Source organism: Sphaeramia orbicularis, chromosome 19 (assembly GCF_902148855.1).
Source record: "Sphaeramia orbicularis chromosome 19, fSphaOr1.1, whole genome shotgun sequence".
Taxonomy (NCBI): Eukaryota; Metazoa; Chordata; class Actinopteri; order Kurtiformes; family Apogonidae; genus Sphaeramia; species Sphaeramia orbicularis.
Genome location: NC_043975.1, coordinates 26,235,122 through 26,257,466, shown reverse-complemented (window position 1 = coordinate 26,257,466; position 22,345 = coordinate 26,235,122). Strand labels below are relative to the sequence as shown.

General features: G+C 40.2%; 4 protein-coding genes across 4 annotated transcripts; all 4 read left to right on the top strand.

The window, feature by feature from the left end:
• The first annotated feature begins 3,436 nt into the window (after positions 1 to 3,436).
• hoxb6b (homeobox B6b) lies at positions 3,437 to 5,242 on the top strand. The gene is made up of 2 exons (XM_030121792.1): positions 3,437 to 3,887; positions 4,986 to 5,242. Exons 1-2 carry the CDS (start codon positions 3,437 to 3,439, stop codon positions 5,240 to 5,242), a joined length of 708 nt encoding a protein of 235 aa, XP_029977652.1.
• Positions 5,243 to 6,456: 1,214 nt separating this feature from the next.
• Positions 6,457 to 7,768, top strand: hoxb5b (homeobox B5b). The gene is made up of 2 exons (XM_030121788.1): positions 6,457 to 7,057; positions 7,521 to 7,768. Exons 1-2 carry the CDS (start codon positions 6,457 to 6,459, stop codon positions 7,766 to 7,768), a joined length of 849 nt encoding a protein of 282 aa, XP_029977648.1.
• Positions 7,769 to 15,783: 8,015 nt separating this feature from the next.
• On the top strand, positions 15,784 to 17,285 carry LOC115410280 (homeobox protein Hox-A3-like). Its single transcript, XM_030121862.1, has 2 exons — positions 15,784 to 16,027; positions 16,687 to 17,285. The coding sequence occupies exons 1-2, from the start codon at positions 15,784 to 15,786 to the stop codon at positions 17,283 to 17,285; spliced, it is 843 nt and encodes a 280-aa protein (XP_029977722.1).
• Positions 17,286 to 18,687: 1,402 nt separating this feature from the next.
• hoxb1b (homeobox B1b) lies at positions 18,688 to 20,035 on the top strand. Its single transcript, XM_030121869.1, is given in 6 exon segments — positions 18,688 to 18,757; positions 18,760 to 18,786; positions 18,789 to 18,814; positions 18,817 to 18,868; positions 18,871 to 19,461; positions 19,725 to 20,035. Coding segments are annotated over 6 exon segments (1,077 nt in total).
• Positions 20,036 to 22,345: the final 2,310 nt, after the last annotated feature.

The window sequence follows — 22,345 nt, the reverse complement described above, 5'->3', positions numbered from 1 at the left end:
TGTGGCCTTAAACCCCTCAAGGACTTTAATCAACCTAACTAGATTTCCATCGTATATGGTCAAAGCCAATTTACACTGTGGAAAATTTTCATCCTGAGAGATTATATTTTAATGCAGAACCATTTTACCCTTAAACTCGACATTTTAAGATAAATAATTTATCATAAGAAAAGGCAGAATATTACAACAGGTTTAGTGTTTTTGGATTAAACCATACCGGTGAAACGAATTTTAAGAAAGATAATACAAAAGGTTTAGGATTTAGGACGAAAGAAAATCACCTAATATATCTTGTCCACTGAAAGTAGCCTTATCCACTCGTCCTAAATATGTGCATCAGCCTGCAGTTTTACTTAAAGAACAATAAGAAGCTGTACAGACCTTTAGAAACACCTACAAACCAAAGGATGGAGGAAAACCAAGTGCACATCCAGTACAATGTCAAAATGCTCTCACATTTACTTTCCCTTTTGTACAGCGTCAAATTTAAACCTCTCAGGCCTTAAAGAAAATAAAGATGGCGATGAGAAAGCATGTCTAAAGCACAAAAACGGGCGCTGTTTTTGAAAATTTACAACTTTGCCATGGAAGTTTACGACTCGCTAGGCTCCAGGATTGGTTGCTGATGGTCATGTGGACACCAGGAATGGGAACTTATTTCCCATGAGGTTATATTGCAGCTGCTGTTTTCCACCGCTCATTCACTTAACACTAGAAACACAACCTTTTCTTAGCTCTTTGTATATGCAATACGCGTAGACGGTTTTGTCGTGAAAAGCTGCCAAGTGTACGTGCGTAATTTTCCAAACTGGGAGATGGAGGCTGTGCGCGACGTCTCACCGTGTGCGCCATGTTAATGTGGCTATACTTCTAGCTATGTTCGTCAAAATGAAGAATCAGCACACTCCAGGATGGTGGGATTACTTTTCTGAAATCACTTAACGTGCTTAAAATACCTACCAAAGTGGGAAATTTGGAAAAGGGCTCAAGAAGCGAGAGGAGCTTCTGTGGAGTGACACCCACACGGGAAATGATGGATTATCAACAAAGGTAAGGGCACCATGTTTCTAATATGCCAGCGATTAACTCAGTGCGCTGCTGCAGCCTTGTTGTGCTTCAACTGTCACTGTATAGATCCGATGTTTATATTATGGGATATACTAAGATCATTCTTTAAGAAATAGCATCATGGATGGTCAGATTTTTTTTTTTCTTGCGCTGTGCGAGCTATTCACAACCAGTTGCTGATCTGTCTGCTTTAACCCGTGAGATGCTGCAGCGAAACATAGGCCAAAATATTAGATATAACAAAATAAGCAAAAATAGGCAGAGGTTCTGAGGTTGAGGCCTGTAGAGGACTTAATAAAGCCAGTCCAAACGGTCCAGGACTGGATTCGGCTCCAGGCCAGACAAGCTTGACTTTGATGATGATGGTGATGATGGTGAAGGTCTAAATGATGATGAGCGGACAGGACTGAGCCACTGCTGTGGAATGCGTTTCTAAAAACCTCAATTTACCGATATATGCTGAAAAAAGCGTGGGATTTTATTGTGCGTATTTTAGGATGTGTTTTATTCGTTTAACTCCTTGACTTTGATTTTGCGGGATTTTCATACTGCGGACATCACGCTTTTGCGCTCATGTTTTAATACTATTTTAGAATATTTAAAACATATAACAAACACTCGATTTGACTGACCTGGTTGTTAAAATTACCTATTTTATACTCAGTAATCCTGCGATTTATTCAGCGTTTTGTGGCTTTCCTGCGTCTTCTGCGCAGCTTTTCTATGTCTTCTTTAATATGGGTACTTCCACTTTTATCAGATCATGTGACATTTAATCCTGGCATTGTCTTTCTGTTGTACATTTGCGGCAGGCCTCATATTTTTATGCATTTCCAAACATACACCTGTCATGGGACTGCAGGGGCTGTGGCCTAGCTGAAGGCAGACGGAACCATTTTCCATTTAGCATTTATATATATATATATATTTTTTTTTATTTCGAGGGCCAAACAGAAGCTTAAGGAGAATAAAAGGCAAAAAACACGATTAGTCGTTCTCTTTATACAAATATATTGACACAAATTACTTTATTTGTCCGTATTTAGATACCTAAAATAATGTAACGTGTCTTCATTGCATCTAAAGCGCAGTGTCTTTTGAAATGATAACTTCAAATTTCGTATAAAGCGATTAGAAACGATTAGAATATAATTAAATGTCATATATGGAAATAAAAAATTAACAAAATAGTTAGAAAAACGTTTCATTATAATAAAAACGTGCATATTGAAGAAGGGCCTTTAATGCAGGATGAGCTACACACCAAATCTGCAAACCGTTAACACTAACACATAACTAACACAAATTTTTATTATTCATTTCTACTAATATTAATATAGTTTTATTTATTTTAATATATAAATCGTATCTTATAAATAATCTTCCTAAATATGGCACTAATAAGTGCATTGATTGCCCTCCACTCAGGCTTTATCCTGACTTACTTCCACAGTTCCCAGTCTATTTAAAATGTCACATGAGTGTCCATTTGATCACGGTGGTTGAAGATGATGGTGGTGATGATGATGATGAGCAGTATGGGACGCGCGTGTCCTCTCTTCTCTCTTCATGTCTTCATGGACTTCAGACACAGCTGGTGTGAGTCAGAGGCAGGAGGGGCACTCACCTTAAAGAACGAAACATCAGTGTTATTGTGGCATTATTTCTGCATCGAGTTGGAATAATTATCCTCCAAAAGTGTCATTTCTGGCAACTACACTGAAAATACTGACAGCAACTGACCGGATATTAATGCCTTTAAAATAAGATGTATAAGAGGAAGGAAGAAGTTGGCTATAATTTATGCGTAAATGGAAATCCTGCGCAAAGTGTGTTGTTTGTTTTTGTTTTTGTTTTGCTTTTTAAGTGAGTGTGTGTGGAAGTGAGAAAGGTAGAATTCCGCGTGCGTTTTGTGTTTTCTTGGGTTGCATCTGCATTCAAAGCAGTGATGTGTCCTTTTAATATAACCTACAGTACAGTTATCTTTTGGAACATTCTGAAAGTATATATGTTTAAATGACTTGCAGCATCTCACTGATGAGTGTATGTGTGTATGTGTATATGTGTGTGTGTGTGTGTGTGTGTGTGCGTGCGTAAAGACCGACAGGCTCGAGCGCTTCATTTCGATTCACCGGGGACCCCTGCGCGCAACAAGAGCCCCCCATGGGTGCAATAGTGCAAGCACAGACGGCGGTGATTGGCCAGAGGTTGATCAGATGGTACACTTCCCCTCTGTATTCAGTGGCACCTCACAACCCCCCCTTTCAGCAAAAACCAAATCTCCGATAAAGTAATGGCAAAACCACTTGGACTATAAAAGACAACAAATCATATTCCTCCGGAGTATATACACCCCGTTGTCCACCCAATGAGTTCCTATTTTGTTAACTCAACTTTTCCTGTGTCTCTACCGGGAGGACAGGACTCTCTCCTGGGTCAGATACCGTTATATTCCTCGGGATACACCGATCCGTTAAGACACTACTCTAACGCAGCCACATATGGAGCAGCCAACATGCAGGAGAAGGTTTACCCTGCGTCCTACTACCAGCAGACGGGCGCTGCGGCCGCGGCCATCTACGGCCGGGCCAGCGGTGCGGCGCCCTGCGACTACAACCCGGTCGGTACTTTCTACAAGGACACGGAGGGTTCGTGCGCTTTCTCGAGCCGCGAAGACCAGCCGCTGTTTGTCACTCAGGAGCATCAGCAGCGTAAAGCGGAGTGCCCGGAGCAGACTGTCAGTATGAGCAGTAGCATTGACGACAAGTCCTCCACTCTGATCTACCCGTGGATGCAGAGGATGAACGCCTGCTCCGCCGGTGAGTACACAGACTTTACACTCATGTTGTTTAGTGTCAGGATGCCTGGAGCCAAAAGAGCGCAAAGGAGAGTCCTGCTCTGCGTGAGGAGACAGTTTGTCCCAAAACGCGACTCTCCAAGTGAATAAACTCCATATTTTGTAACAGAAACAATCAAACACTTCAATGATTATAAAACTAACAGCGACTTTATTGAGTGTTTAGATGAAAGTGATTACAGTGGCGATAACGCACCGATCTTTGTGCGCCTCAGGGCTTTGGCTACTACATCACCATCACATAGGCTACAAACACGATCACGCGCACACTCGCACGCACATACAGATTGGGCCTACATCTCCAGATACCTTAAATCCCTTTAACCCACGTCACATGTCCATAATGCCCACACTTTTAAAGATACGCAGCTTTTAAAGTCATTAAAATACATAAACAAGTGTTATTAACATTAAAAATAAAAATAAAAACACGAGCTAATATGTTCTATATCTTTTTCTTGCACAGTTTCCTCTGATTGTAGAACAAAATTATACTGTCAAATGACATTTTATGGATATCATGAGAAAGGATATATACATTTAGCTTTTTATAAACTCACTATTACGCACCAGAGACGCAATGCATGTCAGTTTTTAACCTGTCCTGGTGATATGATGTTTCATCATATGTAGATACATTTTGAGCATTTCTTCAGGTTTTAACTCACAATAAGAACTGTGTGTACAATAAGAAATTTTTCTTTTTTTTTTTTAATTAGACAGACATAGTTTTAAAAATGTGATTATAATGCAGCTTTTAGATGTATGTTTTAAGATTGTTATATATTGTCAATATGATTTTTTTTTAAGTTACTACAATGAATACTGTGACGTTTTTATTATCTCATAAACACTAAAGGAAACTGCACAGAATTTTGAATTAATCAGATAAAGGATTGAATTCAATTTTATTCTTTTCTGATATTGAATTTGTTGCAACTTGAAGGCAGATTTTCCCTATTTTTTATTTATTTATTTTTTACATCTTTATAACAGTTACCATTTAATTAATTACAGTTCTTTAAATATATATATATATATATATCTTTCTTTCTTTCAGGTCCATTTGGCAACAGTGGCCGCAGGGGCCGACAGACCTACACCCGCTACCAGACTCTGGAACTGGAGAAGGAGTTTCACTTTAACCGCTACCTGACCAGGAGGCGCCGGATAGAGATCTCCCACGCCCTGTGTCTGACGGAGAGACAGATCAAAATCTGGTTTCAGAACCGCAGAATGAAATGGAAAAAGGAGAACAAACTTCTCAATCCCTCAAAAACAACCGAGGAGGAAGAAGAGACGGAGAAAAAGAGTTAAAAAAGAGAGACACTGAAAGGCATGTGTGTGTATGCACACTCCAAAATAAAAATATGTATATGTTTTCTTTGTAGATAAAGTGCTGCAAAATCACATGTTAGAGACGTGTAGAGTGATAGACTTTATTTCAGTATCTGCACGGTGATAATGTCTGTATTAGGTTAAAATCAGGTCCTCCTCTCTTTGTCTTTGTGCTCGTCTGTTTATTTAGGGGACTATGCAAATCCGCCAAAATGTAAATACTTTTTAGTGTTTAGTTTTTGACAATGTTGTTACCTCATTATCGTAGAGTTTATTTTTGTCCTCATGGCATTAAAGAAGGCTTTTGTCCTACTGTACATCTTGTGGTGTTGTCTAGTTGTTCTATAGTCTAGGCTTGTGTGCCATCAACGGTTAAATTTGTACAGATGAGAAATGTTACATGTTATTTATTGTTGTTCACTTGTGTTTAATGCACATCTGAATCTTGTGTGCAATATTTTGTTTAGAAAATTGTACATAGAAATAAAGGCTTTTTGATGCTTATTGGAAAATCATGTGGCGTCATTCATGTTCATACACAATATGCAATATATTAATATATCATCATCATTATTATTATTATTATTACTACTTTTATTAGTAGTAGTGGTATTATTATCGTTGATATCATTATTATTTAATATTTAGTAGTCTGACAGTCAAAACATGCATTTTAAACAAACCCAACACCAGCGTAAGGATTTAAATAATTCCCACGATGATGCACTGCACGTTAAACTGCCAACAATATAGCTGATAAGTCTCTGTTATGTGTTACCTGAGCCTTTTGTGGCCTATATTATCAGTGTGTTACATAAATGATGGATGACTTTCGGGCCTGACAGCGCATCCTGGTGCAGTAATACCGCCAGTGTCCGGAAGATGGCGCCCTCTGCCTGCATGGCTCCCGGGGCGCAGCGGGGAGGCACCATTGACTGGAGCCTAACGACCATTATTTCGTCATCATTTGTAACCATGGAGCATGAATTACCTCTTGAAGTCATCAGTGAGGATTTACGACTGGTCAACAAAGGCACGTGATTCCCGAACGCTCTCCCATATTTGGCCGCATACCTGGCAAAGTACAGTAGGGCTTCATTGCTTATAATTCATGATTGCATCCATAAATCGTGCAAGCACACAGGATTATAGCGACAAAGATCTACAAATCGAGGCTTTAAAAATCCAAGCAAATGAGCTCTTACTTTGTAAACTCGTTCTCAGGGCGCTATCCAAATGGCTCCGACTATCAGTTACTAAATTATGGGACTAACGGCGCTGTGAGCGGTTCCTTCAGAGACCCTGGCACCATGCACTCCGGGTCTTTCGGCTACAACTACAATGGCATGGACCTAACCGTGAACCGCACCAACACCGGCAGCCACTTCGGGGCCGTGAGAGATGATGCCCGCGGATTCGGGCCGGATGCCCGGTACAGACAGACACCCAACTGCTCGCTCTCATCCCCTGATCCGGTGCCGCCGTCGTGCGCCTCAGCCAACCGAGAGCCGCTGGAACTAAAAAGCGCCTCTCCTCCGTCTGACCGGAGCACGACCTCCACTGGCAACAATCTCAACAAAAACAGCAGCGCTCATTTCACGGAGATAGAGGACACCACCGTCGCTTCTGAGACCGAGGAAGGCGCACACAGCAGCGGCGGCTCCAGCTCGGCACCGCGGGCGCAGCAGCAGCAGCAGCACCAGGAACCCAACGCCACCTCCTCAACTCCCACATCAAATGATTGCCAAACGCCACAAATATTCCCCTGGATGCGGAAACTGCACATAAGCCATGGTATATATATACATATAATAATATTTTGTTTTGAGGGGAGCCACGCTGATGGGTGAGGTGTCATAAATCTGTCAAGTGCATGAGTGAGTAGGTTGGCGCAGGTTCAGGGAAAAACGGCAATATTCGTAAAGTCTTGATAGTTTGACTTAAAGGGGGTCCAGAGGTGGCTTGTGAACTGTGGATGTTGCTTTGTAAAATAAGTGAAAATGTGTAGACTTTGCTGTGACCGAGGGTTTGAGATAAGACAGGCAGTAACCGTGGCGTCTGGGTGTTGTGTGTGTTGTGTTGGTTGCATGCTTCCCTGCATCAGATCATTCCATGTTGTGACCCCACTGTCTGTGATAACCCACATTCCCACTGTGAAGCCAAAAATGTAGTCAAAAGCAGTCCAATTGTCCCCTCCTTTGTTGTTGTTGCTGTTCAGTGCAGTTGCTAATTTTCTGGATTCTCTATGAAATTGTAGATATGACTGGACCTGACGGGAAAAGGGCCCGAACTGCGTACACCCGCTACCAGACACTAGAGCTGGAGAAAGAGTTTCACTTCAATAGATACCTAACCAGACGGCGGAGGATAGAGATAGCCCACGCCCTGTGTCTTTCGGAAAGACAGATCAAAATCTGGTTTCAGAACCGCAGGATGAAGTGGAAGAAGGACAATAAACTGAAAAGCATGAGTCTTGTAACAGGAGGGAGCGCCTTCCACAACTGAGTTTTGAATAACTTTGGGAGTAACATAATATTAAAAAAAAAGAAAAAAAAAAAAAGAAAAAGAAATAAATCCATGAGTACTGTAAAGCTATTGAAAGCGCAGCACCTTCCAGCATGCTATTGTGATAGAAAAAGAAGTATTCTGTGGTCTTAAAATGCCATTTTTAGTTTACTGTTGTTGTACTATGATAGCTTAGATGTCATATTTGGAAAAGAAGATGTAAATATTATTGGGGGTATAAATTGTTGATGCTCTTTGCTCTCTCTTGAAGGTCGCCATGTTTTAACTTGAGCTCTTTATTGTAATTTCTTGACGGTCTAACAGGAGTAAATTCATTGTACAGTTGAAAAAAAAAAAGTTTCCAAACCATATGCTGCTCTTCATTGAATGTAAACCTAATGTATTATGGGGCCATTCAAAGCGCTTTAGTGTAAGTTTTACTGCTATTTTGATGGTTATCTTGTGGCCAGACCATAACTTTCATAAACAAGCCAATGTGTAGCTATAGGATATTTTGTGCATCTATTGTTTAGAACTAATTATGAGCAATGCAAATGTATTCAACCTGTCAATGTGATAAATTTTTAGTGCAAAGGGTTATTCTGTGGATAGGCAGTGATGTAAGCTTTTTTCGCCAATAAGCTTTTTGTATTTGTAAGTGAACTCATAGCGCTTGAAATAAAGTTTCTCTCAATTGCTTTGAACGTGTCTCGACTGTATTATAAATTAGAAGAAATAAAAACACACGTCCTTAAGTCATCTAAGTCATATTTAGAGCTTTTAGTGGAGCTGTTCGTGTCACTTCAGCTCGACTTTAACCCAAACCAGACTCACTAATGATTAACCTGGAAGATGGTAGAGACACAAACAACAACAATAATTTAGGCCAACTGTTTTGGTTTTGTCCTGCTCCTGTTTTGCGCAGACAGAGTGAAAGAGAAAGATCTAACTTTTTAACTTACCTCCTCTGACCTCTATGCAGCGAGTTGCGCGTTTTGCCTGTGGGGAAAATATGTAGGAGATAAAAATCCAAGAGTGGCTTTGGCTTACAGGTATAGGCAAGGCTGAAGTTGGTAAAAATCCCCCTTACCAAAGATTGTATAGGCCTATATTACTTACAGACTGTGAAAAGTCACGTGAGGTCCATAAAGTTGGTTTTATGGTTTTGGGGAGTAGACAATGTACTATATAATTCACAACCTTGAATGAAAGTGACGGCTTAACTGCATGGATGGGACTGGAAAGGCTGGACTGGGGAAGTGGTGTCCAGTCATATTTAGTTAGCTGGTTCAAACCTGGAATAATTGTGTCAATAAAATACACCACCAGTGGCTTCTTAAATTTTATTTTACAATTGTTAGGTTATTCACCTTATTTTTTTTTTTTTTGCCACTTTTGTAGTTTTCCAAAATGCGTTTTACACTCTAGCAATAGACGAAAAAGGTCAGATCTCACCTTGAGTAAATAAACAAATAATTTTACACTTTTAATATTTTTAAAAATAAAAATGCAAACATTATAGGATACTTTTTGGAGCTGTCTTTATAGGCCTCTGCTGCAAAATACTATAATGTGGGGTAAGGTCAGAATAATAATAAAAAAAAAAAAAAAAAAAAAAAAAAAAAAGCAATCTCAAACAAATCTGTTCTTCTTTCTTCTTCAAACACAATGTGCTCTTGAGGAAAAAAATAATACATTTTCTCATCACTCGACTTTAAGACTAATACGCGCTTTTATGGAGCTGCCATGAAACGAACTTGAACAGGTCCTGGAGTGATTTATCCCCGTGTGTCAAGTCACTGAGCGGCCAAAGGTGAAGTTGCGGACAACTGTGAGCCGGACACAGGCCTCAGTGATTTTAGATAAAGAAATCTCAGGCTGTTGGCTATGGCGTATTGTCTATCGGCAACTAATAAAAATGTAATTATATTACAGTTCCAAAACGAAAGGCTATGGCTGCCAACCTGCACAAAGACTATTTTCCAAAGTCTTCCCAAACTCATTTCAGGTAAAAGTAAAATCAGTGGTTGGCTATATGGGTCCCAGACATTTTCCACATATTCATAACTATTAAGTGGCAATTTAACCAGCGTAATGAGTATTGCATATTGATAGGGGTAATCTGTACCCGGATCTCATGCATAATTCATAGCGGCGGGGATCATCGCAGGGTCAGGAGACGATAGACTTGAGCCGCAGATGCGTCAGGAAGCGCAGGCTTGGCTCCCATGCAGCCAGACTTTGCAGTGTCACCGTCAGCCTGACGATCACCACAAGAACAAGTCTGAAAAAGTGTGTGTTTTGCAGACTTCCACGCATACATAACACAAGTACAATTAACTTGAGACGTCCATACATTCTGATTTTGTTCCACTAATTTATTTTTTGACAAAGCCTGTTTGGGTTAAGCGTCTTAAAATGTGACAACGACGCAAGAGGCAGTGAATTAAAAGAAAAGAAAAGAAAAACCCCACACATGGCAACCCACCAAAAAGCATCTATATGAATAAAACATGATCAGATTTTTCTAAATAACATTTCTGTTGCAGTTAAAGCTGTGGTGCATGTATAATAAATTATATGTCAGTGTATGTATTAAATATAAATGAGAAAACTATTATTTTACAATTAAACGGGTGGAATTCGTGAAAGGGGTGAAGCTTTCCACGTCCACACCAGTGCGTAGCTTTAACCCAGCGGCCCCTTCCTGACATTTAACACAGTAATTAATTTAATTGTGATGATAAAATACACGAAACAAATGTCACCTTGAACGTTTTGTGGGGCCAGTTTATCGTGGTGGATGCTTAACATCTGGCAGGCTGTGGGTTCACCGCTGCTGCGCGTGGGCGTGTAATGCAGCCACAGCGCCAGCAGAGGGCGCCTCAGACCGGCCCGGATGATGATGGATGGGATTTTTTTCCCTCCTCCAACTCGGGCTCTTATCATTGGGGGCATGTAGGTTACAGCCGAACATAGAAAACTCATGTCACTCCGAGTGTGTGTTTATTAGTTATCTCTTTCTGCTTTACCCAGGTTGAGTGGTGTGCGTAAACCTTTAATCCCTGATACTTTGCGCTGAGAGTTCAACTACCTCAAGTTGTCATTTATTACGCACAGATTGCTCCTTTTAAACGTGGAAATCGCAGCTATTATTACGCGGATGCTCAAGACTAAACTGTTAAATAATATTCAGAATAAACAAGAGACAACTGTGTCAGATACGCTCCAAAATAGGCACCAACTTAGACACTAAATGCACACATATGTATCACAAACTGCTGTATAGCTCTACAGGGGGTCGTAATGTGCACTAAACACTGTGTTAACTGGTTTTAGTGTTGTTGTTGTTTTTTTTTTTTAAACAAAGAATCCCACTGGAAAGGAGTTAATATAAGCTCCTCGTAAAACCTGTATTTAGAGGACTGCATTTCTGTTTTCTTATATTTGTATGGTATTTTAAATGTAGAAATGTAAAATGACAGGTCAAGAGGGTTAAATCCAGGCGATAAAATATGTTTATCTGTAATATTTTGGGAAGGGAACTGAAACAGGGTAAGGTCTGCTTCAACAAGTTTAGGTTTGAATTGTAAAAGTGTATTTCTAGTATTCTGGGTGTGTTTTAAATACTCTGAATGATTACTTTTGACAGAAGCTGCATCTTCTCTCTGCACAGAGGCTGTCATCTATATATACCCTGTAGATCCGAATTTGTGTGAATATAGCAACAGTCACAAATTCGCATCTTGGGGAATATGTAGGTGATGACACTTCACCTCGGGGACAAACAAGCGCAGACGCACAGATACGGTATTTTAATGAGGAAAAAAATGCCTTTTTTTTTTTTTTTTTTTTAGTAAATATATTTAAACAAAGTTTGATGTCAGTCATATATAGGCTACGAGATCATGGCAACTATTGTGTCTATCTGATAATTCTGGGGCTGACAATATAAACTGACATCATCGTTATCTTTTTAATTCTACTGTTAGAGTCCAGTCCCGCACCCATTTTTACGCACAGAGCTCCAGGCCTTTCTGGGTGTAAATATGATGCCTTCAACGCTACTTAGCTCCACATTCTTTGACTATATGACATCTGCAAAAAGTTTCAAGACAAGCTTTCAATGTGGCCATTGTTCAGGGCATCATTTATCACGTCCTCTTTTCACTGCACATGTCTTGTAGCCGAGGAGGAGTTTAGTTTGCAGGGAAATGTGAGGACTTTTTAACAAACAGCGCCTTTACTGCAGACTCGCCGCAAGGACGCAGAATCTGTGTTGAGGAGATGAAATGGAAGATAAAAATAAAGTAAGTTTGACTCAAGTTGTATTTATTGCTCTTGGTAGTTGACTACAGATGTAAAGTCAGTGTGAGGGGGGATTGGATTTGATTGTATGAAGTTAATAAACTAAATGTAAATCCTAATCGTGGTGATTAAAACTCCATGATATTTTCTGCTTTTTATAATTTTTAATAGAACAAGATTCTCTCATTATGACATTGATCAAGCCCATTTTTACCTAATTCTCCAATTTATTTGTTTATTAATTTTTACTGTATTTCAAATTTTATGTTTATTTTTATTTATTTAGCCAGATGTCACAGTTATTCAGAATATTTTGTTATTGCTTATTATTATTATTATTATTATTATTATTATTATTATTATTATTATTATTATTATTATTATTTTATTTTATTCATACTTTTTCTTAGAAAAGGGACAGTTACGGTTACTGTTGATTCAACTGTCTTTGAATTAATTCAGAGCAATAAATCCCCTCATGTGGACACGCGGTTCCTGCAGCTAATTGCAGTGCGCTGCATTTGTCAGCAGGCCCGCAGAATGAGTGGGGGGCGGTGTGTGCGCGTGCGTGTGCGCGTATGGCGTTGGTGTGTGGCACTCTCTGTGAGGACCAATTTGACTTTTTCACCACTGGAGCAAGGGCCTGCCCTATAAGTGTGGACATTTTGGCTTGTCTTCATATTCAAATGGGTCTTTAAAGCTGCTTGAGGGTCCAATAATGCAATATGACATTAAAAAAAAAAAAAAAATCTACGTTTTGGGTTTGTATATGTGCATAAGGATAAAAAAAAAAAAAGTAGGATGGAAAAAAGGTTTGAAGATGGAGGTCTCCAGGAAATGAATGGAAATCAATGTAATGTCCCCTAAATACATGGAAACCCAATGAATGTGTGTGCGTATGTGTGTGTGTGTGTGTGTGTGTGTGTGTGTGTGTGTGTGTGTGTGTGTTGGAGGGGGTGGGGGCTACATGTCCATCACATATCAGACAGTCAGTCGCAGCTCGCCGTGATGATGATGATGGGATGTAAGTGAGGCTCAGTGTGGACGCACAGACGCATGTTGTCATATCTGAATGACAACTATGTGTCATCTGCGCCTACAGTCTGCACTGTACCGCATGTGGCAGCCAATGTCCCCGCAGAGTGAACTTATCATGTCAGCCTCCACTGGTGTAAATCAAGAGGACGATTTCGACTTGTTTGACTGCGTATTTTCTTTGTATTCTTATATTGCATTTTATAGGGCCATAGAGGCGATCATTAAGATTTATAGCACACGCATTTGAGGTTTCAGGTGCCAACATTTTACTTTGGCTTTAAACGAAATGAGGTAGTAAACAGTTTTGCTGCTTCTGTAGTGCGTAATTTCCAATGATCAAGCTGCAGCCTGTAAAAATGAGAGTAACTTTTACTTGTAGGGGCCTCCATGATGACATATTTTGGAGGAGACGCGTGCACGGCTCAGAGATCAAACGCATCCATTTAGGTTCATTTGTGCTACTCGGTTAAATATTACCTTCAAGAACCAATCAAACCAATCGAGCAACGTTGAAGATGAGAGATCAAAGCACCAGCAGACTCCGATCGATCCACGGCTGCAGTCTGATCGTCACCATGTAAACCAAACCAAACACTGGACTGGCCTCATTACGCATTAAGCCCTGTGTTTTTAATGGATGCTACTGACCACTGTCTCCTTTTAAGTTTATAAAGTGCTTTAAAACGAGGCTATCTGATCACTCATTTAAATTACACAATGAAAAAAAAAAAAAAAAATCTCATTACATAAACTAGATGTAATGCACTTGGTATGTGAATGTGATGGCATGTCTAAATGAAGCCTGGCTCATTCTGTATAGAGCCCAGCCGAAATACTGATAGCTTTCTTTGCCTGAGCAATTTATGGCATCTCTGGCACCGGTCCTAAAGGGGAGTTCAGCCATGTTGGAATTTATTATAATACCGCTGGACAAGTTCCCAGGACTGTTTAAACAAAATAGAGATGTAACTGGGTGTCTGTAATTCCTGAGCAGAAATACTCAATGGTTTAAAATAAAAGTAGACTTTCCTGTGGTTCATTTTAATTCCAGGCGTATCAAGTGTGGAATGTGGCGAGGAACTTTTATTTTCTTTATTGATATAAAATAGTAATAGTTCTTAAAATATTTCAGATTTGCTGCTCTGTGTTGAGTCACTCCTGTTTTTCCTCCATCTGCTTTAATTGCCATCAATATGTATTTAAAGCAAGTCAGTTTGCCATATAGAAAGGCGTAAAAATCCATTTTATCTTTATCGCTGGACTATTACCATATATGAGGTTGCATGATCAGCAGAAAGGGATTCTTTTTACACACACACACACACACACACACACACACACACACACACACACACACACACACTGACATTGTGTGGAGAAATGTTACGCAGCGCGGTCTGAGCTGCAGAAACACTGTCCACTCTGCTTCACCCCACTGGCATGCAAAGCCACGCCATCACATCACATCTTGGCGAGAACCTCCGCCATAAAATACAGGGATTATTCTAATCTCGGATATTTTCCAAAGGTGAGAGGAGATGTTATTTGTTTCCGTGAGGATTGTTTTAGCGCGGGATGAATGTAGGTTGCGGAGGTAAGGCAGCAGTAAGGGTGTTGTGCCGCGGACTGGGTTATGTGTCTTTATGATTTACGAGCCTGACTCCAGCCACGGTTCAACTAGAGTTCATAAAGCTGCATGCCTCCAGACTTATTCTCTCTCTCCCTCTCTTTTCGTTCTCGGTCTACAAAACTACCTCTTACTAATTTTATTCTTTCAGAGGATGCACATCATTTGCGGGTATTCCTCGGGTTTTTAATCGCGCTTTTCTTATACTTAAAAGGCACAGAACAGCTGCAGCGTAATGGCACTTTTTATAGCTTACAAATGTATGTATTTAATTGCAGATGCTGACAGGCCTTTCACTTCTGTTTATTTTATTCTATTTCATTATGAAGACACGGAAATACCCAATGATCTGGCATGATAGGCTGCCACTTTTATATTCGATGTGTTTTGTTTTTTTTTGTGTGCGTAAAATATAGAGCTATTGTTTGGAGACGCACTATTAAAATAATAATCTGCTTTTGTATTTATAGAACACGTCGGTTTTGACAAATTCTTAATATTTCTAACAATTTGTTTTTGTCATTGTTTCCTGAGCTCTACCTTTTGTTCTCATATCCTTTCTAAAATTTAAAAAAAAAAAAAAAAAAAAAAAAGACGAAATCATCGGAAATAAACTCGTTTAACAGTTGTAGGCCTATGTCTATCCTTTGTGTTTTTCTGAAAACACTATAATTACTACAACCCCTTTACACAATAAAAGAGTATCACTGAACGCATTTGAAGTCTAATAACAAAGGTTAAACAAAAGAATCCATTTCAGTTTCAGATTATTTATTTTCCACGTTTTATTGTATTTTGCGAAAGGTTTATTTTCACCAAAACTCGTAATTTTGCTTTGGCTCTTTGGTTAGGAGAGGATTGCTATTCATGTCAGCATACTATTGAGTTGATAAGATGGATCATTTAGTCTCCTCCCTGATTCTGTCTGTCTTTTTTCCGTATCCTCTCAGGCCAGAAGCCCAGGGCTCTCTGGAAACCTGCCATGTGACATTTGGCTGCCAGCGCTCTGTCACAAGGTCAAAGAGGCCCCGGTACACATTTAATGGAAATGCAGAGAGCTACACACAATATCCACCAAAACGACTTCTTCAGCAAGTCTTTGGAGGATGGCAGTGGGTTTGCTCATCAAGAACCGACACAGAGGGAGGCGTTTGAGGGCTCTCTGCAGCTTCCCCGGAGGTCAAAACAGCAAAACCCCAAATTTACCATGAGCAAAAAGATTTTCCCGTGGATGAAAGAGTCCAGACACTCAAATGAGAAACACAGGAGCCACACGAGAGTCGCAGGTCTGTATAACATCAAATTAGGGGCAGCAAATGTTTTCATCTGAGCCTTTTCATTTGACGCAATGAAATGTTATACAGTTAATAGAGGAAAAAGGTTATGTGGTTCATTTCCTCTATTTCCTCTTCTTTATTATTAATTAGTCTACAGTCAAAAGGACAAAAATAAAACACCTCAGCTCATTTTACCAGTGTCTGACCTTTAATACTTAGACTATATATCAAACTGAAAATGTATAGGCTACTTCTATTGACCTGACTAAAAGAATCTACTGTTTATTTTTACTATAAAATAAAACCCAGGTTTCCCTTAGGCCCAGATTACCTTAAGATTCATGTAAATACATCCCTAAAATGCATTTGTAAACGATGGTTGTTTTCACAAAACTGTAATTATTATAAAATAATCTAATTTTAAGATGAAATGACTGTTCTAGTGTTTAGATTCACATGTAGCTATTTTACAGTAATTCCTATTTTTATATGGCTCAAAAAAAGAACAAATATGAGTGTTCAGTAGGTTCGTTTGGGTGTTCTTTCAGTGACTGGAGGACACGTAAATAAATATAAATAAAATAAGGTGAGAGGAAATGAAATGACAGAACAACCCACCGTTAATCCCTTTTCAGCGTTTTTTTTTTTTTGTGTGTTTATTTCTACAGACTGCACCGTGAACGATAAGTGCCCAAGCGCGTCCCCGGCCGCCAAAAGGACGCGCACTGCCTACACGAGCGCGCAACTGGTGGAGTTGGAGAAGGAGTTTCACTTCAGCCGGTACCTGTGCAGGCCCAGGAGGGTGGAGATGGCCAGCCTGCTCAACCTCGATGAGAGGCAGATCAAGATCTGGTTCCAGAACCGGAGGATGAAGCAGAAAAAGGACGAGAGGGTGAAGGGCCTCAGCGGCACCACCTACTCCTCCTCCTCCCCTCCTTCCTCCCCCTCTGCTCCGGGCAGCCCCACTCTGTCAAGCCTGGGTTACGTCCATCTGGGCGGCGATTACCAGCCGTCCTCTCCTCCACCCAAGTCCCAACAACACCAGTCACAACTAGCGTACCCAGCAGACTACTCCAAATACCCACCTCCAGGCTGTGAAGCACTCTTTACGCACGGTCCGCAGTTTAATGTGCAGTACGACACGCACAGCACCGCGCACACACCAAACCCACACGTGGGAGTAAATGATCCTAACGGGTCATATTTCTCACAGAGCTGCACCTCTCAGGACAGAATCATGCAAGCTCCAAAGCTGACTCATCTGTAGCACACTTTGTGAATTTACATGCCTTTGTATTTGTGCGCAGACTTCAGAGTTTTTATTTATTGACAGATCTGTCTTGGATGCATGCGTATTTTCTTTCAAGACTGACCTATTTGTCTGGTGTCATTATTCACCATCTTATTTATTCTTCTTCATATTTTTTCGAGTTCTCCTTTTGAATCCATTAATTTCGTTCGGAATCATTAGAAACAATAACAATCCATCCCGAACGTAATGTCTCACTTCTGTTAATTCAGTCTGCGTAAATATATTTAAGTTTTCGACCCAGAGCTGCCACTACACTTGATCTCCAGAAATACATATTCCCAGACATGAGGTGCACTGAGCCAGTACACAACGTGAAAATTGTAATGCAGCCAAAACTGCAGAAAAAAATGGTAAATCGTCCTTTTTTGTTGCAGTTTAATTAGCACTTAGGTCTATAACACAGCATTAACTCTTACTTAATTACAGAGCCCTTACGGGTGACTGTGGACGTGATAGGTTTTGGAAGATATTACATTATAGTCTCAGTGGCATTAAGACTCTTTCCACTCAAAAGCACGGAGAAAAAGCCAGATAAGCCCATATAGCTCTTAAATGCGTCTTTGTGCTTTTATGGGCAAAGAGGGCCACACAAGCTGCCAATCCTTAAAAAGACCAAATGATGGATCACTGAATTCACTGCACTGGTCTTTCCCCCCCCTCACAACACTGACTCAGTGAAGTTTGGCCGCAGCCGAATTAATATTTAGTATTAAGTCACATCCTTTAAACCAAATATATGTCATTTACATAACCTGATTTGATTAACATCTTAATCTTCTTTTCTTCATGTTTAATTTGTTCGTTAATATTTTACAAAATGGGTCAAATCAGTGCAGAGAGAAATGCAACCATTAACAGACACATTCAATTTACCTTTGGCAAAATAGAAATTAAAGATTACCCAATCAAAATCAAAATAACCCCATTTTACATTATTATTATTATTATTATTATTATTATTATTATTATTATTATTATTATTATTATTATTATTTACGCATAGGCCTTGGAGGCTTTTCAAATTGGCTTAACACTAGTAATTTATACGTTGCAAATTGCAAAAGTTTTTCGACACCATGACAACAGAAATGATGGATTAAGAGAGCATTTTGTAATCTTTGTAAAAGAACATTTGACAGAACATTATAAAATATTAATAATAATAATTATTATCATCATCATCATGATTATTATTATTGTTAATAGTTTGAACAAGTATTTATTGCATCTACATAGTCATTAATTTTATGTCATTTAAGGGCCTTGTAAGCCTAAAATGGTGCTTGATGTTTGTGTTCTTATCAGATGGATGAGCGCGTTTGATTGAAGCATTTGTCATGTAAATGTGAGCCGTTTGATGGACGAGCCTACAGACTTGACAGAGTGCTGCAGGTCCTTTGCCATTGGCGTTTAGCAGGTCACATGGTGTGTCAGGAAGGTGATATGAGGGTGGAAGGCAGTTTTACAGCTTTGACATACTACCTAGAAGGTTAGGGCAAAGGGAGCACCGATTAATGATCGCTCAGTTTTGATCGATTCGGGACAAACAATAGGCCAAGTTCCAGGATGAACTCCTACTTAGACTATCCTGTGTGCAACCGGGGAGCAAATATTTTTAGTGCCAAGGCCGGATACCACAGTTTAAACCATGGATACATGTCGCCTTTATCGGCCAACTCCTGCGCAACAAGTGATAGTAGTTACGCACCGGACGGGCGCTTAGTGCCTGCAACTTCTGCGCCACATCAGAGCCCGAGTTTGCCTCTGCACCACCAGACACACACCAACCTGGATCTGCAGTTTGCACCATCAGGGAACTCCATGTATGGGTCACCGCTGGACTACGGCCATCACCAGTACGGCCTTGCTCCAGAGCAGGACCGAGGCTTCATGCATGCACAAGTGTCGCCCATTGGGACAAACATGGCTCCGTACACCGGGGAGAGCTGTGGGCCTGGAGGGGCACCGGGGGGCCAGTACCTACACTTTAACAACGCAGAGCAAAGGCAGCAAGAATATTCAGAAGGTGTTTACACAAGGTTACCGCTCCAGAGCAAAGAGGACCTGGAACATGTGGAGGAGACGAAAACTTTCGACTGGATGAAAGTTAAGAGGAACCCCCCTAAAACAGGTTTGTACTTTATATTAGAATTAAAGCTAAACACCAAGAGTGAATTAAAGAACCATTTATAGCCCTGATAGACGATTTATATAAACCCTAAATTCCAAATAAGATAAATGAACATTTTTTTTAAGGACAAGTGTATGGCAACTAAACAAGCAACTTTTCTCCCACTTGTGCGTTTTCATTCATATTCTTATAATCCCATTGTCCAGATCCATGTGTTTCATCCTTTTTTCTTCCCATCGTCCATTTCATTCTTTTCTCCTCAGCTGTTCTGTCGGAGTTCGGAGTTCCCAGTCACCACAACGTGATCCGCACCAACTTCACCACCAAGCAGCTGACGGAGCTGGAGAAGGAGTTCCACTTCAACAAATACCTGACTCGGGCTCGGAGGGTGGAGGTCGCAGCCAGTCTGGAGCTCAACGAGACGCAGGTGAAAATTTGGTTTCAGAACCGCAGGATGAAGCAGAAAAAACGAGAAAAACTAGGCTGCGTTTTGGTAAACACTCCAGGACGGGTGGACAAACTCTCCAGCCCTGACACCTCTCCAAAGGTAAAAGGGAAAGACTCTGAACACTGATGGGACTTTTTAATGTGGCAGTGGGTGGGGGGGCTGAGAAATTTTCCACGACTTTCCTCCCCAGTCACACCATTCCAGATAAAACTGTGAAAAGAAATGCTTGTGGAATTGAAATATACAGGGTATTTCTGTGTCTGATCATAGGGTTTATGCATAATTTTTTTAAACTGGATTCAGAGAAACTTTAAAATATCTATCTCTGGTTGTATTTTTTTTTATCCTTCCCTCATAGGCCCATGTTGTGTTTTTTGCGTTTTGTGTTGGAGCACTGAAGTAGTCAGTGTCATTGTTTGCACTATTTATTTACAGGGTATTTGTTTCCAGCAATTGTTTAAATGATTTCGCTAAATAAAGGGTATAAAATGATGATTAAAAAAATGCATTGTGTTGTTTCTTTTTCCTGTACAGAGAAAGAAAATAGAAAAAAATGAATAATCATCATCCCTATTAAGTCAAACTTTTTTCTTCATTTTTAAAATTTATCATTGTTTTTTTTCTCAATATGCTGTACTGTGCTATAGTGTGAAATATGTTAAAATGAAACATGTTCACACTTCTTTCTAATATTTACCTCTAATAATGGTCTCACTAAAGTCTTCTTGCATAATGTGACAAGAGGAATCTTTCACAACACATGGGGTGGTTCCCAGTGACCTTTTCACCTCGAAATACCTCCAGGGGCTCTAAACATGACAACAAACTCCAGGGAGCCAGGTCTCACACTTGATTTGTTACCCAAATTCTACTTGGATGCAACTGACAGGTTGCAATGAAATCTGTGTGACTTCTTCATTATTTCAGATGGAATCTTTTTGACGAAACAACTAAATATAGAGGAAGTTGATCATTTGACACCACAGTGCTTCTTTGACTTCCTTTAGCCAAACATTGGCCAGAACCTGACCACCTAGTTTCATGTGATGGTACTGGGGCAGGAGTTTCAATATTTGCACTGGGTGTTAGGTTTGCACAAACAGTTTCTGCCCCAGCAGCACTGGCCTGTTGGTGCCCTTCTCCTAAAGCTGAGGTTCACTGAGAGTTCAGCCACAAATGAATGCAGAGCCAATCTGTCAAGACAGCAGAATGACTTGGAGAAATCAACTACAGGCCTCTCGTTCTTTAGATTTTTGCAGGTGCTGTGTTTAATATTTAGATGAATAAAGTTACTGGCCATTTAGTTAGTGTTCCTGTTTGAAAAACTAAAACCCTGTTAGGTTTCGGGCCTCTGAAAAACATGTTTCTGGGAAATGAAAATCGGCGATCATTTGTTACATATCTGCATGAGTATGCAGTTCTCTCACAACTATATTAAAAATTAATACAGTTCCACGAATAGAAGTTACAGTTGAAATACCATACGACCCATTACTGTAAATTAGAAAAGGGCTGAGAGGTTTGTTGTCATGCATTTCTTTAGCCAAACGCTTCCTCCTCAGATGAGTCACAAGGCCAAGGACTGGGGAGGCGACAATCGATATGGCAAATAGTGACAGATTCAACAACAAAAGAAGGGATGGTGCAGAAAACAAGTGTGGGACTTCATTCTCTAGGTGTGATCCCTGCCATCTCTGGAGGTAATACCTCAGCGCTCCCAGCGGGCTCTCCATCTGGAGGTGTCAGAGTCGGTGTTGCAGCCAACACCACAGAGACAGATGTTCATTTGGGGAAGAGGAGGAGGATGTTTTTCACCTTCGGATCAGCGAATGTAGGGCAAGGAGGGGAGGGGAGCAGAGAATGTTTAATCCAACAATGACTACAAAAATAACCAACTATCCATAGCACCAACACCTGGCTGTCCAAATATGAGGCCTATTAATAGTGTCAGCATAGACAACCTCTTTCTCCTCAGATAGCTTACACATCTTTAGCCTTCCCGGCCCCTTCTGCACTTTGTTTGAGGTCACCTCGGTTCTGTTTGTACCCCATGCTGCTTGCAGTTGTTGCAGGCTCTTTTACAAGTCTATTGCCAGGCTCACTTCCTTGGTTTTCTACCAATTCCTCTGTCGCATGTCACTCTGCAGGGTCCCTGGGCTTCAAAGGAGAACTAGATACAGTATTCATGGGATAAGGGGGGGTTGGTCATCTGAGAGATACTACAGAGGAGGTCAAATGTATAGCAGATATGAAACGCAGATATTAAGATCAGTAATATATTCAAATTCTGACAAAATGAGATGAATCGAGGGTTGAAGTCTACGCAAAAGTCTTAGGCCGACACTAAGTTTGTTGGTTTAATGAAGTTATAATAACCACACATATCTCAGTCTCTGTATTAAGGTCCTATCTGGAAATACGGTACAGCAGTAAAAA